Here is a 17,834-nt window from a genome sequence, read left to right on the forward strand (position 1 = left end):
GATGTCTTCCAACTAAAATGATGCTATGACTTTCTAAACAACGCATGGGTTAAATACCATAAAGCATAGGACATGCCAAGTGTTTATTGTATAACCAGTGCTCTAACGAAGTGTGCTAATTGTTTGCATTGCATGAGTTGCTTACTACTATATCACATTGTTGTAGAATTGTATGATCTCAGGCTTTTGGGAATACTCACAGTATTTTTATTATACAACACCAAACGTGTCTTTAATTAACAGTTCTTCTGTGTTAAAAGCCATCTATATGATTTTCATTCTAGTCCAAGAGGGAGCAAAAGTTGATTCTGTGTTTGGAGGATAATTTTGTAGTTAGCGCATTTATGTAGAGTTTCAGGAAGATGTGTCTAATTGTTTTAATTGTGCATAAGAACACAACAATATGCATTACATTATACTGAAGTGCCCATTCGCTCCAACTCCTTCTAAAACCCTTATTATGACTTGCATGCAACTGCTTCTAAAACTCTGAAATTCTGGGTTGCAAATATGCAGTTGCCTGTTTTTCTTTGATTCTCTGCTTTTCCATATTCTGCAATGTGAGAGGTTGAGTAAGACTCAAATCAAATATTACAAAAGGCAGGATTCTTGCAAGTAACATGAGATGGTTTATCTTTTAATAATTAAACAGAATTCATGTCTTCCCCCTGCCCTTTATCCTCTTCTGGCTTGATAAATGCATAGAAATGTTAAGAGTCTGATGTGACTGCTTACATAGACAGTAAGGAAGTAATGAGATAGGAATATGAAAGTTAAATTTTGAAATTGAGCCACTTGATTTTGTGATATTTGTGACCTCCATTGGCAGCAAGTTTATAAAATGCGTAATCTGGGTGGGATGAGGATGTTGATCCTAAAAAGAGAGGGATCAAACAAACTTCGTTTCTTAAGCGCGTATGTGAAAGAGACTTTAATTTTGCCACAGCACATTTTAGATAGACCAATATGTGAATGTTTAGAAGGCTTGCTGTGCTTTCTTGATTGCAGAAAATAATAATTGGCTGTAGCTGTGAGGTCCACAAGGTGCTGTGGTTAGTGTGTTTCATCAAGATCTTCCCCTTTAGTGCTTGATAGTGATGTAGTAGCTCCTAGTCCTTGTCCTGTCTCTTATCCTGAGCACAGAGACACTCTTTCTGGAAAGTGCCCACAGAACCTTAACCACTCCAAGTGCCTTACAGAGTCTTGTAAGCAAACAAAATAATAACAAGAAGAAAGTTACTGCTAGCTGAAGACAGTTTCTTCCCCTTAAAAAACAGCGCAGCAGCTTTGGGAAAATCACTGGCATGAAGTTTTGAAGGTCTAGCTCATTTTTCACTCAGGCTGTATGCACACATGGAAATTTTGTCGTAAGTTATGTTTGTTGCTTGACTTAGCTGGGTTGTCCTTGAGCTTAGGTATATAGATACCTATATATATAGACACTAAATGAGGTCCTGGGAACCCTGAAGCCACTTGTGGGCTAAATAGCTGACAAGAAGCTGTTTTTTCTCGTCTTGACCGTACCCGTTTCTTCTAGTCTCTACATTCTGTACATCCTCTGACATTATATAGCGGAAAGAGAACTTGGAATTTGAGGGAGAGAGACTAGTTTTGCACACTGCTGATTTGAGAACAAGTGTTACATGAGCATAAGCCATGTGCTTGTGTTTTATTGGGATAAATGCATGTTTATGTATTTCTTTTTAAAAATATATGTGATTGTGTAAGCCCCATAACCTTCAACAAATTTAAGATACAATTGAGGCTGTGTTAACACTGAAGAATGGAGTATGGTTTAGTGATATCTAAATTACCAGACTGAACTAATACTCCAAGAGCACCTGACAATAGTTAGCTAATTAAAGAAACTGGCTTGTTGACTGGGAGCAGTGCCATGTTCAGTTATTCTTTGTACCTCAGTATGTACCTGTTGGTACGCAGGGCTGCATGTTTGTTCATAACTGGCTTAGATGTTTCTGTACTATGCTCTGCTGAATGGGAAAAGATAAAATACTGAGACATAAGACGTTGGCAGTTTCCCCATATGTGTGTATAAATTTTAAAATACTTCTTTCTAATGGTAGATGAAAGAATTATTGTGAAACTGCATCCAGTTTGCAGTAGAGCTATAATGCTGTCAAATAAAAGTCTAGCAAATGCTTTTACAACTTAGGGAAAATAAAAAACATTTGTATTCCTCTGTGTAACTCCTATCTTACATTTCGAATTATTTCCTAAATGTAATGTAATTAATTAAATAAATGACTTTTTTTCTACATGCTGCTTTCTAATGCATTTAGTAAATATTACAGCATTTCATTTTGAGTAGAACAAGTATAGGCTTCAATAATGAAACTAAGATGACATTTAAGTGAATATGTAAAGACAATACATGAGCTTTTTTCTCAAAAAATGTTGATGAAAATTAGCATTTTAAGAGTATCAAATATATAATTTTTATTAACATTGTGTACATTATTTATTTTTCACATAAAAATGCAGTTACATATAACAGACCATAAATAATAATCAAAATACCTTTCAATTTACACAGCTTTTAAGTCCCTTTCAGAAACATATTGCAAATTATTGTTTAACAGTCTTACAATTTACTTTTAAATACACTACTATCAAATTAAGCTTTTTTGATATCTTGTGTTTTGATGTGAAGAGTAATGAATAAGATCTATCCAGTACTTTCATCTTCTCTAATGCTAAGCAAGATTCTGACCAAATTCTTATGCAGCTTTTATGCGAAGTCATACAGGAAAAAAATAACCTCTATACATTTACAAATGTAATTTTGTATTATTAGATTTTTTCCAAGGAATAGATGACCAAAGTATATTTTTATACTGAATAAAAATCAAAGACCCACCTGTTGTGCTCTTTGAGACATTTCTAAAGGCAAAAATGAGGAAAAGCTGACAAGGGTACGTGCAGTTCCCAGTGGCAAATCTACAGAAGGTGGAATTGTAGCTATTCTGTATCTTCATTTATGTAGTAATACAGTAGGAAAAGGTAGCATCCTATTTAAAGCAGTCAAAGTTGTGTAGAAAACCAAACCAAATATATGTTTTTCTACATACATGGAAGTTTAAAAATTTAGGTGGGAGAATTAGGATGTCATGCTTTAAACGAGGCTGTTGCTAATACAGTGAGAATGTAAAAATCTGTGGAAGGGAAGACATCAGTGTGGACCATGTCTTTTCTGTGTACTTTGTATTCTGGTAAACCCGTGGAAGTAGGTGGAGGAGTGGTGATACACTTGTAAAATCTGAAGCAGAAAACAAGTCCTGAATTCAAATGCGATTAACAAATGACCATATAAAGCAAGCCTGAATGTGAAAAAAAAAAACTAAAACATGTAATGATTGCATTTATAGGTCTAAACAAGAAAGTATAGTACTGACATTTTATTACTGTCTGTCTGACCAGATGGTGATATGTGTGACACACTAAAGGAGGCTGGAGAGTCTGAATTGTCAGGAACCACAGTAGTAATGAAGGTTACTTTCCTGTGGTTTGGGGTAAATGGCTATTGGGGATATCATCCTAAAACTAAGTTGTTAGAAATCAAGAATGGACTGGCAACAGAAATTCCAGTGAACCCAGAACTAGATGAACTCTTGAGTTTCTCTTGACTGCTGTGTAGGACCCAAACTGGTGCTACCAAGTGAGATTTTTGTAACTCTTGACCAGAGTGCACAGGGATAAGCAACAGCAGCCTGCTATAGTTTTGTACTCTAGAAATGGTCAAGGGCATTAAAATGAAAGTGCTTGCTAAGAAGAAACTGAAGAATAATCTAAAGACTATACTCCTTGCTTGCAGTGTGAAATCAACGCATAAGCACTTAATAAAATAAAAAGTTGAGGAATATCAAAGGGAAGCAAGTGTGGCTAAATGGCAGTGTGAGGCTGGATATTAAAAGCAAGATATTCTTCAAAAGCATAACCTGTGTCTGAGGAAGGTAGATGCAGGTCAGTAAAATACTTTTTTTTTTTTTTTTTCTTTTTTAAGGAATAATTTGTTAGAGGCATAAAATTAATTATAGAGCTAGTGGTTTGCAAGTTGAGGGGTCAGTCAGAGAAGCCAGGGCCCTGGGTGAAGAACAACAAAAAAATTTCTATATTTACCTTCACAGAAGAGCTTAGAAAGGTTCCTAATCTGTTTTTTTTTTGTGGAACAGAAAGAGTTTACTCAGGGTAAATCACTGTTTCGAAGCAAGAGAAGGTGTTACAGAATGAATCATAAAAATTACATGTTATTCACTCAACAGTTTTAAAATAACTTAGAAATGGAGTGAATGAGCATTACTCAGACTAGCAATATCCTGCTTAAAAGTGCATTTTGTGAGGGGCTTGGTTGACTGAGAATGAATTTTAATCCTTAATATTCCCTTTGATTTACGTTTAATCTGCTTGACTCTTCTGCTAGATGAATCAATATAAATTATAATTAAGAATCAATTACTGGATATGTGGAAAAGTATAATATGCTGGGGGAGAGTGATAATTGTGTTTCTAAAGGAGAAGCGTGCCTCTCCTGGAGTTCTTTTGAAGCATCAACAATCACACAAACAAAGGAGTATTTAAAAATAAAAAATAACTTCCTGTTAAAATTCAGTGTTCCTTGAATAATTGTAGGTGATAGTGCTGCATGGGACGTATTTAGAGTTGGGATGTGTAGGATAGTTGACACCTATGAATTCATAGGTGCTAGTTTCTATGTAATGACATAATAGAAATTTCAAACTTTATCATGGCCAGTGGTTTGGGTTTTTTTATTTTGAATAGGAATACAATTTTGGTTTTTTTGTATAGGACCTAAAACTTCTTATTTTAGATTAATTGCTGCTTTACTAACTAGTTGATACTAACTGAATCAATTCAAGAAAGCTTGAGAAACATTTTAGTAGTTTCCATATTGCAAGGCACTATAAAATAAATAATGTATTGATGGAATATTGACATGTTAATGCTTTTTCAATAAACATTGCTGTGAGTAGGCTTCAAAGCTTTAGTTACAGTGTTCACAGGTTTCAGGAGGACTGTTTGGCTTACTTGCTGTTGAAATTTTTTAAAATAATCTTTGCAGACAAGATCTGTGTAACTATTTCAAAAATATTTAAAATAACGATGCTGCAGAATGTTACTGGTGGTAGCTGTATTTTCAGAACTAATGTTTTCCAAATGTACATTTTTGGTAAATATGTTTCAAAATGTCCTATAGATGTCTGTAAAAACAGGGTAAAAAGTAGTAACTTTTGAGTTTTTCTTGTACTCCTTTATTTCGATCACTCCATTTATAATAAGAAAATACTACTTTTACTTAAAGTGCCCTTTTAATTAAAAAAGTACTACTCTTAGATACTCATGGACTTGATTGCTTCATGTGACTTTTGTTGTTTTTTAGGAAACTCTGAGCTGAAAGATAAAGAGGACCAGTTTGGAAGAACTCCGCTTATGTACTGTGTACTGGCAGACAGGCTGGACTGTGCAGAGACATTGCTGAAGGCTGGAGCTGATGTTAATAGAGCTGATCGTAGCCGAAGAACTGCGCTCCATCTTGCTGCACAAAAGGTAATAACATTAAAAGTGCTCTGCCGGCCTATAAACTTGCAGCATTCACAGCAGGTATAAAGGAGATTTTCTTGTATTGAGTAAGCATTGTGTATCTTCAGAGGCTTTCATTATTTTAGAGGCAAATAATGCTATGCGTTTCTTAAAACATGGCCCATCTCAAAGTAAATTTTATTTTTAATGTTTTTACTTAGTGTATTTTTAGCTATTGGCAGAGGCAGTATAATTCATTGCTGTTTTAAGAGCTTGTACTTTCTAGGAGAATCTTGCAGTACTGCTTTCGCTCAATATAAGCTAAAACTCTACAGTCAATGTAAGGTTCTTTCTTTTCTCTCCAGTATCAAATAACTGAGCTAAGGTATTCCTTAATCCTTCATCTTTTCCTAATGGCATCTCTAACTCCTTTTGAAGTAGTCACTTTATTACTTGCAGTTGGGTAATTGATCTCCTCCTAGCACTCAGGTGCTCTTGCTTGTTGTCCCACAAATGTCCTAGAAGCCATCTTTCAGAACTCTGAGTTGTCTAAAATAGCTCTGTTTTGCTTTGGATATCAATAAGCAGTATCACAGCTTCTGTACTTGATATAAATGCTGTTCATAGTCTCCATCGAAAATATTTCTGTTAGTATAGCCAGGCAGACTGACCCAGGCTGTGCCATATTCTTTCAGTTCCAAGGGTTTCAACATAGGTAAAAGGTTAAGGTGATCTGATGACTTCAGTAACTCTGTCTAATGCTGTTTTAATATCTATGTCACCTTTACCAATTACTGGGGAAACTGAGGTCTCCGAACTCAAAGTCGCTATGTCATCTTTGTCTTGCCATTATTTGTCCAAATGGCTTTTGTCACTGGAGCATGTCTATAAAGTAACAGTTACCTGGAAGCATGGATCAGGTTCTCAACAAAAGCATCCTTTTAATGTCTCTGTCTCAGACTTCATTGATGTCCTGGAAGTAAGAGTTACTTATTGGTCCACCTAATCACCTTTCTTTTGTACCAGATTGGGCGTGTTCTCACACTTTTCTTTGCAGAAAGTTCTTAAACTAGTAAGGTAATTTCTGACCTTATCAGAAATTTCAGCTGTTAATACTACTTGAAATAGCAATGCTTTTTGAAAACAGCTATGGTTATACATTGATATGATAACCTCTGCCGAGTGGTTGCTTACATAATAATAGTTACGTTCTTAATAATAAGTCTTCCATAGACTTATAGCTTTTAAGCTTTACACATCTGTTGGTCTGGAAAAGATTCTTAGCGTGAATAAGGAGTTAAAAGTTAAACTCTTTGCTTAAAAGTAACAAATATATCTTTTGATGGAAAATATTTAAAATATACTACAATGCAATTTTAGACAATGGAGTGGGAATAATCTCAAGTAACCTCAGGATTTTACTTTGCAGACATCTAAATCTGAGCTAGTAATCTAGATCACTTTTAAAGTTAATGCACTTAACTAGGAGAAATTTATTCATCTGAAAGTAAATACTGTAGGACACACTGACTAGCTAAGTCATCCTTTTAGGCATCTGACTGATGTAGTTTTTGATGTTCTCAATGTCTAAATTGTGACAAATGAATCTCACCTAAGGCATACCTTTTTTTATCAAGTGATCTTTTTTGAATCTTCATTAACATGATCTTTTGTAGTTTTTGTCTTGTCTTCATCACCTTATGATGGAGATGCTTCAGTCTTTGTGGACAGAAGGCCATGTAAATTAAGTTATCTGGTTTTATTTCTTTTGTTTTCTTCCATTCTGCTATAAAGGTAGACTACTTTGGTCTGTCATTAAAATGGACAGACCTCCCAAGCAATTTTGAAAGCATGCACACCCTTAAAAAAAAAAAAAATAGGTCAAGTCAACTTCAGAAAACTTAAAAACAACCAAAACAAAACCCAGACCCACCAGAAAATGCTACAAATCATTGCAGGAGTGCACCTGTGAAGATTGCCATAGGAGTTTCAGAGGACAGTTATGACTTCATGAGCATAGATGTAATTTACCGGCTGCTGCTGCAGTGACTGATTGCAACTGAAGTAAAATCGTTAACATAATTTGCCAGTGATTTCACACTGAGGAATTGTATTACTATGTCTGTACAGATTGTTTAAAGTGGTAGAACTTAGATTATTGTGCAATAAACATGCTGTGGAGACAGATATGAGTACTGGGATTGCGGTTTAACTGCAGACATTCATTTTCACTTGTAAGCATTCTGGTAGCAATTTGCTTCGAGTCTGAAATTGCAACTTGCTTAAACTCTCGCATGTGATACTTCTGAACGGAAATGTTTCTACATAGCCAAATTACCTGTATATGATGTTTTCATTTGTCTTCCATTAAGTAATTCCAGTTTAATATAAGGAAAAAAACAGGCCCGCATCTGTCAGAATTTCTCACAGAGGATGCTCACTTATTAGCAACCTGTTTACTCTGGGGAAGTAACAATCTCTATGAATTCCCTAGCCACAGCCTTTTGTCTGAACAGGGACAGAAGAAAAAATTCAATAGCTTTGTTGTTGGATGCTAATAATATGCACTTAAAATAATCTATCAGGGTGCTTAACTGTCAGGAGGATATTAATTTTTGGCTTCAGGAAGATTAATACTGCCCCAGTGCGAAAATGTGGCTTTCATTATGTAGAAGTACTAAATATTCTGTAGGTTGTATTAATTCTTTGCTGACACAGTTATTGAAAAATAACAGTACATCCAGGATGCAGTTAGGAATTCTGTGTCAAGTAGGAGTGTATGTTTTAATGATCTTTAGTTGTAATTTTTCTTAAAGTATGAAAAATAGTTGTTCCTGTATACTTACCAGTAACCATACAGGTAAAGAAGGAAATAAGACAACCTATGGAAAGCATAAGACATTGTAGAAAAATAGAAACAGAAGGTAGTCTTTAGTTTGGTTGTTTTTTGAAACCTTATTTCCAAGTCTTAACTTTCCCAGTGTATATCATGAAAATAAACAAACACAGTGCCTTTCAAAGATGATGGTGGTCAGTTTGTGTTCTTTTTTTTTTCTAGGCTGGTAACCTTTTGTGATGTTCCTCCTTAAATGAGAGCTTATAATGAGTAATATTAATTTTTTGCATATAGTAGGTTCATGAAGTATGAATGAGCTTTACATTCATTCAGTCATACTTTCATGTGAACATAAAATTTGTCTAAAAAAAAATAAATCTGAACAAAACAAGGTGTAAAACAGGAATGTGGGCCAACCAACCAGATGAGGTGATTTTTTTACATGCAGGACTACAGTTTCCTCTGTGTTTAATTAAGCCACAGACAATGACTATGATACAAATGTTTTATTTTCTTTCCCAAACAAAGGGTTCTCTGTAGTGAATGCAGCCTGAAGATGCTTGAGGGCAGAAAACAGAGTTCCTTATATATGATTTGTGTATGTTGTATTACAGATAAACTGATGGAGCTACCAAAGGGTTGGTTCTGCACATGGTCTTCCCTTGAGCCCTTTTCACTACTGCAGAGCTGCTCAGTGTTTAGTGAGTTGAAAAAAAATGAGCTCTACAAAATAATGATCCTTTTTTGCCTATTTAGCACAAGTCATAGAATGATTTCAGTTGGAAGAGCCCCTCAGGATCGTCGAGTCCAACCATAACCTAACCTAGCTGTAGTACCAAACTATGTCCCTAAGAACCTCATGTAAATGCCTTTTAAACACCTCCAGGGATGGTGACTCCACCCTGGGCACCCTGTTCCAATGTCTGATACCCCTTTCCATGAAGAATTTTTTCCTAATATCCAATCTGAACCTTCCCTGGTGCAGCTTGAAGCCATTTCCTCTTGTCCTATCACTTGCTACTTGGGAGAAGAGACCAACACCCTCCATGCTACAACCTCCTTTCAGGTAGTTGGAGACAGCAATCAGGTCTCCCCTCAGCCTCCTTTTCTCCAGGCTAAACAGCCCCAGTTCCCTCAGCTGCTCCTCATCAGACTTGTGTTCCAGACCCCTCACCAGCTTTGTCACCCTTCTCTGCACTCTCCCCAGCACCTCAATGTGTGTCTTACCATGAGGGGCCCAAAACTGAACACAGGATTCAAGATGCAGCCTCATCAGCGCTGAGTACATTGACACTGTCCTCATGCTCCCAAAGGATTTTCACTATTGGTTGTGCTGATGCTGCTGTTGATCTGTGCTGTAAGCCTAATTTAAATAATTAAAAATTAGTACAGGAAGAGTTTAGGAGGAAAAAACTCGCATTGTTACAAGGAACTGATTTACAGTATTGTCCCCCAGAAAGTTGTGCTCTCACCACTGAGGAAGAATAATAAAGCAGCCAGAGACTGTGCAGGGCTGGAACTTCTTAAATGGACCTTGGCATCATGAAAAATATTCTTAAAACCTTATATAAGAATTTACCAGTGTTCAATTTGAGTTGAGGGAGGATAAGGAAACCTTTTTGAAAGTCGTTTTTTTTGTGCGATAAATGGCAGTCATGGTTTTCTTTCAATACTTTGTATATGTCTCTAATTCTGCTGCAGACTGTTATTTAGATTTCATTAATACTTCCATTTGCCTCTGAATTATCGTGTCTTGATTTAGTGACTAGTGAGCAAATATTAAAGTTATGAAATTGTGATCTTGAAATCAAAAATTGGTTTCCTTGTGAAACTCAGCATTCCAGCGTAACTCCTGGGCATGTTAAATTTCTTTATTTCTCCACTGAAATGTGCAGAGTGGCTTAGAACATCTTCATGCACAAAAAAAATAATACAAGATAGAAGCATCTTGTGGAGACTAGTGTTAAGTAAGCTGTTTTGAATATAGTTAGAGAGAGAAATTATTGGTCTGAAAAGGTTCTGGAAAATCAAGCAACACCAGATATTATGAGAATGGTCAGAACACTGTATTGTATATTGTTCCACTTCAGAAATTCTGTATCTTGATTCATCGGTGCATCACAGATGTGAAGGAGAGGGAAGGCTTTACATGGGAGTTATAGTCAACATTACAGAGCAGCATAACTAAAACACGAAGCTTGAGAACAGTTTTGTTGGTATGGAAAGCTTGATTTGGGCACTTCTTAGCAGTATGTGGTTCTTGTCTTTTCAGGCAACACATTTTCAGCTTACATACTTTGTCATGCCTTGTAACAAGGCAAGAACGTGCACGGTGTTGGTTGCTTAAGTGTTAAGTCACTATAGTCATTTGGTATCCAGCAAACATCTGCTTCTACTGTCAAACTGTGGGTGAAAATCCAGACAGTTCTCTTGTGTGCAGAAGATAAAACTGTAGAAATGCTGCTCTACGAATCAGGTTTCAGTTGCACAGTAGATACTAAGCCACCTGAATCTGATTTCTCACTGATTTTATGTTAATATTTTAAGACAAGGTTATGCAGAAATTTACATGCCAAAATAGCTCTTTTGACTTCAAGATCAGAATTTCAGAGTAACTAAAGATCAGACTCTGTGTACAGATGGAGTGATAAGTATGGTATGAATGTCTATAGGGTATGGCACATGTGAAATTCACTTTTAAATTATTTTAGTAATTGTTAGTTTCTAAACTTATTAGAAGAAAGCATGTTTGAAAGTATTTCCTGCAATTTGTGGTACCTCCCTGAATACACCTACTTTCCAGCAGTTATTTTGGGCATCAAAGTAATTATAGCATGGCTAAATGAAAAATGTAGCATTTATTATTGTCTTTGGATAGGATTTGACTGTGAAAGAGAACAAAGAAAGCTGACTGAGGCACTAAAATGCATTACACTATAAATATCTGATGCATTTGCTATATGGCCTGCTGTAGACAGAATGATTCTATCTATTTCCCCTCGTAAGAGCAAAATACTATTTTTTCCCATTTAGAATAGTAAAAGAAAAAGCTGAAGGTGGATGGGGGAGGTTCAAAGAGAGGGTTTGCATCAGGAGCACATGGGACGTATTTAGGCAAATACTACATAGTAGAGTATATTTGTGTGGAAGAGGATGGACCAAGTGTCATAGAATCATTCTGTTTGACAGGGATCCTCAAGATCATCGAGTCCAACCATAACCTAAGTCTAGCACTAAACCATGTCTCTAAGAACCTCAAGTAAATGTCTTTTAAACACCTCCAGGGATGGTGACTCCACTACTTCCCTTAGGAACCTGTTCCAATGCCTGACAACCCTTTCCATGAAGAATTTTTTCCTAATATCCAATCTAAACCTCCCCTGGCCCAACTTGAGGTCATTTCCTCTTGGCCTAATGCTGATTTACATGCTGATGAAGTGGTCTCCAGTTGCTTGGGGCAGACGATGTTTCAGACCGTCAGCTGTTGCAGCATCCATATTTTGAAGGATTTTGTTTTAACTGTGAGGTTGCAAACCTAATTTAAAAGTAAAATGAAGAAGAAATACATCTAAGGTTTTTGTGAAGGTGAATGGGTTAGGTCTTGCTATGTGTAAAGGATGTTCAGGTATGATTCTCAGGGAGGCATGTCTCCTGGAACACAACTTGAAAAACATAGCAGTAAATCATTTGTGATTCTGACCTGGACTGGTGGGAAAGATTCAGACTTTTCAAGAATAGCGATCATAAGTCAAATATTATAAATAAACGTTGCAGAAGAAAACTCAGGAATAATAATGATAGGGGGACAGTGCATTGCATTAATAAGTCCAATACTTATACAAAGACATTTACAGATTTGGCTGGTATGATTAGAAATTAAGAACAGTATTTTTTCTTCACTGCTTGGCACCAGCTAGTCATCTAATATAACCTTGGGTTTTACCTGACATTGTTAAAGATTAAAAAATCTGAAAAGGTCTTAAAATGATAGAAAAGAAGCCCAAATGAGAATGCTTTTAATGAACTAGGTAAAGTCAAACTGAGAGAATGCTAGGTATTCCTTTCCTCTGTAAATCAGATATGTGTTAAAGACAATTAGAATCTGCTAAATAAGAACAGGCCATGGTTGTGAATATAATTTAGGAGGTTTATAATATAAACAATAAGGGAATTTTTCATGCTGGAAAACCTGAACAGCTCCTGAGAATACTGTGGACTCACTGTCACCACCATAGGCATAAATGTAATTGTATGAATAAGAGTTTGGAAAGAGTTTGCTGGGTTCTCCCCAGCATGGATGACTGGGGTGGGTTTGCCATCAGAAGCCTCCTGGGGGGCTCTGTGCGAGGGGTTCTGAACTAGTCTGGTCTTGGAAAAGACAGAATGGGATGAAAAATGGGTTTGATCACTGTAAATGAAAACGTATCTACTTGATGGTACACTACCTTATTTGAAAATGAAAATATTTGTATCCTCTTTGCAGTGTTTTCTTATCTTTGGAGTACAATTTAAAGCAGTATAGGAATAATTTAAGTTTATTCCTAGAAATATTATATATACTTTCAACCTATCAGTATTTTTACCAGTTTGCTTGAGTTTCATGTGAGCCAACTTACCTAAATATCCTGTAGGTTCATTTTTGTGTAATAGTGTAATAGTAGTCTTAAGCGATCTGTTGCCAAACTATTTATTCTAATATCTATATTTTGTGATATTCCTGTACTGAAATGCACATTGTTAAAGAGTTTAATTGTCTGTGTCTGGTTGAAATGATTCATAAATACGTGTTCAGCCACAAGAGTATTTTGTAAACCTGAGAAGGTGAAACAGTCTGGGGACAAATACTACATAACCTGATTACTTTTTTTACTAAATAAGTATTTTTACAGAGTTTCTAGTTTAAAAAATAACATTATGCTGCGCTTGCATGCAGTTTCATGTACCTGTATGATGTAGATGTTACACAGTAACATTTTCCTCAGTTAAAATAGATTTTTTTTTAAAGTAGAATAACAGATATTCACGTTTTATGCCTTCTTTAGCTAAAGAAGATTTTATTTTATTTAGGTTTTAATGTAATTTTATTTAATATTATTTTATTGTTAGTATGCAATTTCAGAAGCCTAGGAATCCCGTGCTGGAAAAAAATATTCTTTTTGGCATAGTTGAGAAATTAATTATTTAATTGTGGCGGGACAGTACTAATTGCTTTTTAAGTATTTCAAGAACTTTTGTATTTTTACTTACGTTATTCTTGTGCTTGCATGATCTTAACAATGTTCCCATGGTCGTTGTGGTTTGCTGGCATTTTTCTTAAATGTTCTCTTCCTGCCATTTGTTGCATTAAACAGACTCAGTTTAGGGACCGTGTCTCTGATCTTGCTGTTATTTTTTTTTATAGTACCACTGCAAGAATAATAAATCTTGTCGCTTCTTTTCAGTTTGCCTTAGAGTTATATGGTTTTTTTTAGGTCGAATGCTGGTAGATAGTGCATATTGTCCTAGAAACAGACTTTTTTTTCTTGAGAAACAATTGAAGAAAATTTATAACAATAAATTCAAATTATGTATTCCAGTCTTAAATCACTCCACTGAAAAGAAAGGAAAATTTCATGGATAGTAAATGGAATAACAACTGTAACATCTCTCTGCCTTGTAGCTCGGTATTGGGATTCCTTTTTTAATGATGCAGACTCTTACCTGCTAAGAACGCTTCCCAGCTCAAGCTTGGTTTTTTGGGGTTAATTTTCCCGGCATTTGTGCCTGGGTTTGAGGAGAGCTCGGTACAAAGGGAGTCAGTACAGCCTAGCGGAGAGCAGAGTCACGAGCATTTGCATCTCTGGAATGTTTTTATTGACAAACGGTAGTCTGCTATTGACATTTGTGTCCCTTGATGATACTTCTATCCTAGCTTATCTTTGCTGGTCAAATGCCTTAATTGTTCTGGCCTTTAATTCAGTCAAAGTTGGAGCAGGAGTGGAAGAGAAAAGAGAAGGAACAGGTCTAACGGAGCATCAAGCTTGAGCTCTGAAGCTGCTGGCAACGATCAACCTGTCATAATGTTATGATTTGTTCATTTTTATACCATTTATTAGCCTTTACTTGCTGTGCCATTTGGCCTCCAGGGCAGATAAAGTGCTGTCTAATTTGGTAGGTTTGCTTCTGTCAGAGTGGCCTCGACAGAGAAGGTGTTAGCTGTAGTGACAAATAATCAATAGCTGTCGTTGTCATGAGGAACGTGAGTAGTTGGGCCTTTCATCTGGAGGATTAGAGGTCTAATTGGATTGAGAATAGGGAGGGTGGGCTGTTGGGTAACCCTGTCAGCTATGTTAAGCTGTCAAATGTCAGCCTTCCTGAAAGGAAGAAGGGATGGTTAGCGTTCAGAAACAAGGAAGAAGACATATGAAAGCTTTTAAAAAAGTAATAGGTAGAAAAGTAGAATAGGCTAACACACGCTTTAACCCCTTCTTTTTTAATTACAGATCTCTCTGGTTAATGAGGATGCATGATGGGCACTCTCTGAATCTCACACTCTTTCAGGTGCACACACACACAGACAGAATGTGTGTGGAACAGATTTGGCACTGTGATACCAAATCTGACTGGTTCTCTGCTTTGACAAAAAGCCAGTTTAACTACTCAGATGGGGACTATAAATGCAGAAGGTTATCATATAGGAGAGGAAAATAGCCACCAATGGAGGGAATCACTTAGCAAAATCATAAGGAAACTGAATATTTAATTTTAATGTTTTGTTGTAAAGATTTGGCTGTCCGATAGTACCAATGTTTCTTGAGATATAATCAGTTGTTTCAGTGTTGCTGTAAGTAGAATAAGTACTATGATCCAGTCCTGCACTGGTTTGTAAAATTGTCAGCTGAATTTTGTCTCTATTTTCTAACTGTTGCTTTTGATCCCTTGGTCTCTGCCTGTTTCTTGGAGAAAGATTTGTGTTCTTCTAAAGAAGATGAATCCAATGAGCCATTATGCTAGAAGAACAAATATTTTTTTTACATTCATATCTCAGGGGGTTTACAGTGTTAATATTTATCTTACTAGAATAAATAATAGGAGTAGATTTTAAAGGAGGATTTGCTGATTATAAAATTATTAAAATATTGGTATCTTTATTTGTCATCTTATTTTGTCACTCTTTTCAAAGCAAGTCTTAACTGTAACCATACCAGTATTTCCTTTCTCTAAGTAACATATTTTCCCTGAGGTCTATTAGTATACTGCTTGGCCAGAGTTACCAATACAACTGGCCACCTGTTATAAGGAGCATCCTTAACTACTGATGACCTTGAAAAAGCAGTCTTGTGGGGGGTGGGCTGGTGAAATTATTTTTGTATCAGCTAATTAAACAAGAAGACAAATTTATGGTTTTCTTCTTTTTTATAAGCTTGCAGATTTTTTGAAATCTCACAGTTTTTTTCCTGGGTTTGATCATTTGTTGTAAACTAGTGGGTTGCTATTGGTGTTTCAGTTTGGATTGATTCCCCTGCTGCTCCACGCTCTTCTGCACCACTTATTGATGGCCATTTGGACTCACGAAATCGTATTTACTGGTGATCTGCTGTGAATACTGGCAAACCCATCCTTAATCTCAGGTTTATATTTGTAGATTAGTACAATGGTGTATTTCAGAAGCAGAAGTCTTGAACGGTTTATCTCTTACCCTGTTTCAATGGCTGAAGTGTCAGAAATCAGGGATTTTTTTCCCCTTTGAGTGTCGTGCTCTCAAAAGCCCATCTTTGTGTAAGAGTCTGGATTTGTGGGTCTTGAATGATTTTCGTTTTTGCAATTAGTTGTCTGAGAGGTATTGTACCTCTATCACTTCTAGTCTAGGCTTTATCAAAACTAAACTTCAGACTTTTCTCATAATCTGGTTCTCCTGCCTCATCTTTCTCTCTGTTTTGTTTCGTTGTTTCCCCAACTCTGTACAATCGTGATATTTTTGAGTCTGTATAATTGATTTAATCACATTTAACCGTCTGATGTGAGCTATAGGAAGGACAGATGAAGAACTGAGATCGTGGGCTGCTCTCGCGGCTTTGTGTGTGTTGGAGATAGCTGAAACCGCTGAGCTGCAAGAGAAGTGTTACGGTGCTGTGGCCAGTTTGGCTTCAGTGCCCATAATAGCCATGGAGCTGACCCAGTGTTTCCACACTGTGGTGTAGTGTGTGCTATAGAAGTGCTGTGATAAGATGAGCTTATTTGTGACAAGAAGGATGTCAGAATTCAGTATCTTAATTTCTAGAGCTTTACCTAGCACTTGCTACCAAAATCCTTGGCCTTTTTTTTTTTTTCCAATTTCTTTGCCAAGGCAATGATCTGTTATTTCCCCATTTTCTCCCCTTCCTAGTCTATTGGTGATATTTTCTTTCTCTTTTCCTCCAGTGATGTCACAGCTATTTTTATTAACCTAATTGACTTATTTTCATTGTACAAACTATTCTCTTTCATTTTGAAGCACCATGTAATTTCAGTTCTGTGCATCTCTGCTTTGCTTTTTGCTTCGCTAACTCTCCCCCTTTCCTTTGTTGGGCTTTGTATCTTCTACCATGTTTTCTGTGCTTGAAATAAGCTTTCATGATTCAAACTGATGAAGAGGATATTGTCAGGCTCAAAACATACATTGTATTATCATACTAGTGCCTCTGTTGGGCAGTCTTGATCTCAAGCATTTGAAATTTCATTAAAAATAATAAAAGAAATGTCTCCAACTGCAGTGATTTTCTAAAAGATTTTGAAAATATGAATCAAGTGCAAGCCATGGTGGCAGAACACAGAGCAGCTCTGCTTCTGTTGTGTTTCTCAGTAAAAAGGAACTAATTCTGCATAGCATATGGAATGATATCTTAAATATCTCTACAGCCAGCTGGTAGAATTGCTTCATTTTCATCTATCAAACTCACAGTCGTACTTTTGTGAGGAAAATTTGGAAGAACTTCTGGCTGATGACTTAACCATTGTCATGTTTTCTGATCTTATCTAAGTCTTCTTCCATAGCAATAATTTTTCAGGCTGCTAACAATAAATAATTTGTATTAGTTTATGAAGAATATCAGTTCCCAAAATGACAAGGCAGAGTGATCCTATCCTAAAAAAAACCAAACATGTGAGGACTTAATGCTAAAAAAATATTGGTGTGTAACTTCAACTCAGAGATTTTGTTGGGAAGACAGGCTAGAACTGAAGAGGATGCTGATGTACTTTAGGAAAGTTAGGCAAAATTTTGTCCAGCAAAGGTAAGTACTTTGTGCGGGCATGAGCACTGCTTTTTCTACAGAACATTATTCCATGTCACTTGATGTTCAGCTGATTTAAGCTATCTTAAATATCCTGGTTTTCAATTACTAGCTCTCTTGTACAGGCTGTTATGAAACAGCTGTCCCCCCTCTCTCTCTCATTTTGCTTTATTCAGAGGATACACGAAATT

At 36.2% G+C, this 17,834-nt stretch overlaps 1 protein-coding gene across 1 annotated transcript in view; it reads left to right on the forward strand.

Moving 5' to 3' along the window:
• INVS (inversin) overlaps positions 1 to 17,834 on the forward strand; it is a gene marked incomplete at its 3' end in the record, with an annotated part of 86,092 nt that overhangs the window by 2,249 nt on the left and 66,009 nt on the right. Inside the window, exon 2 of the mRNA XM_080364279.1 lies at positions 5,417 to 5,583. Coding sequence (XP_080220405.1) covers positions 5,417 to 5,583 — 167 coding nt within the window. The remainder of the gene's footprint in view (positions 1 to 5,416; positions 5,584 to 17,834) is intronic.

This window comes from Nesoenas mayeri, assembly GCF_963082525.1.
Source record: "Nesoenas mayeri genome assembly, chromosome: 2".
Lineage (NCBI taxonomy): Eukaryota > Metazoa > Chordata > Aves > Columbiformes > Columbidae > Nesoenas > Nesoenas mayeri.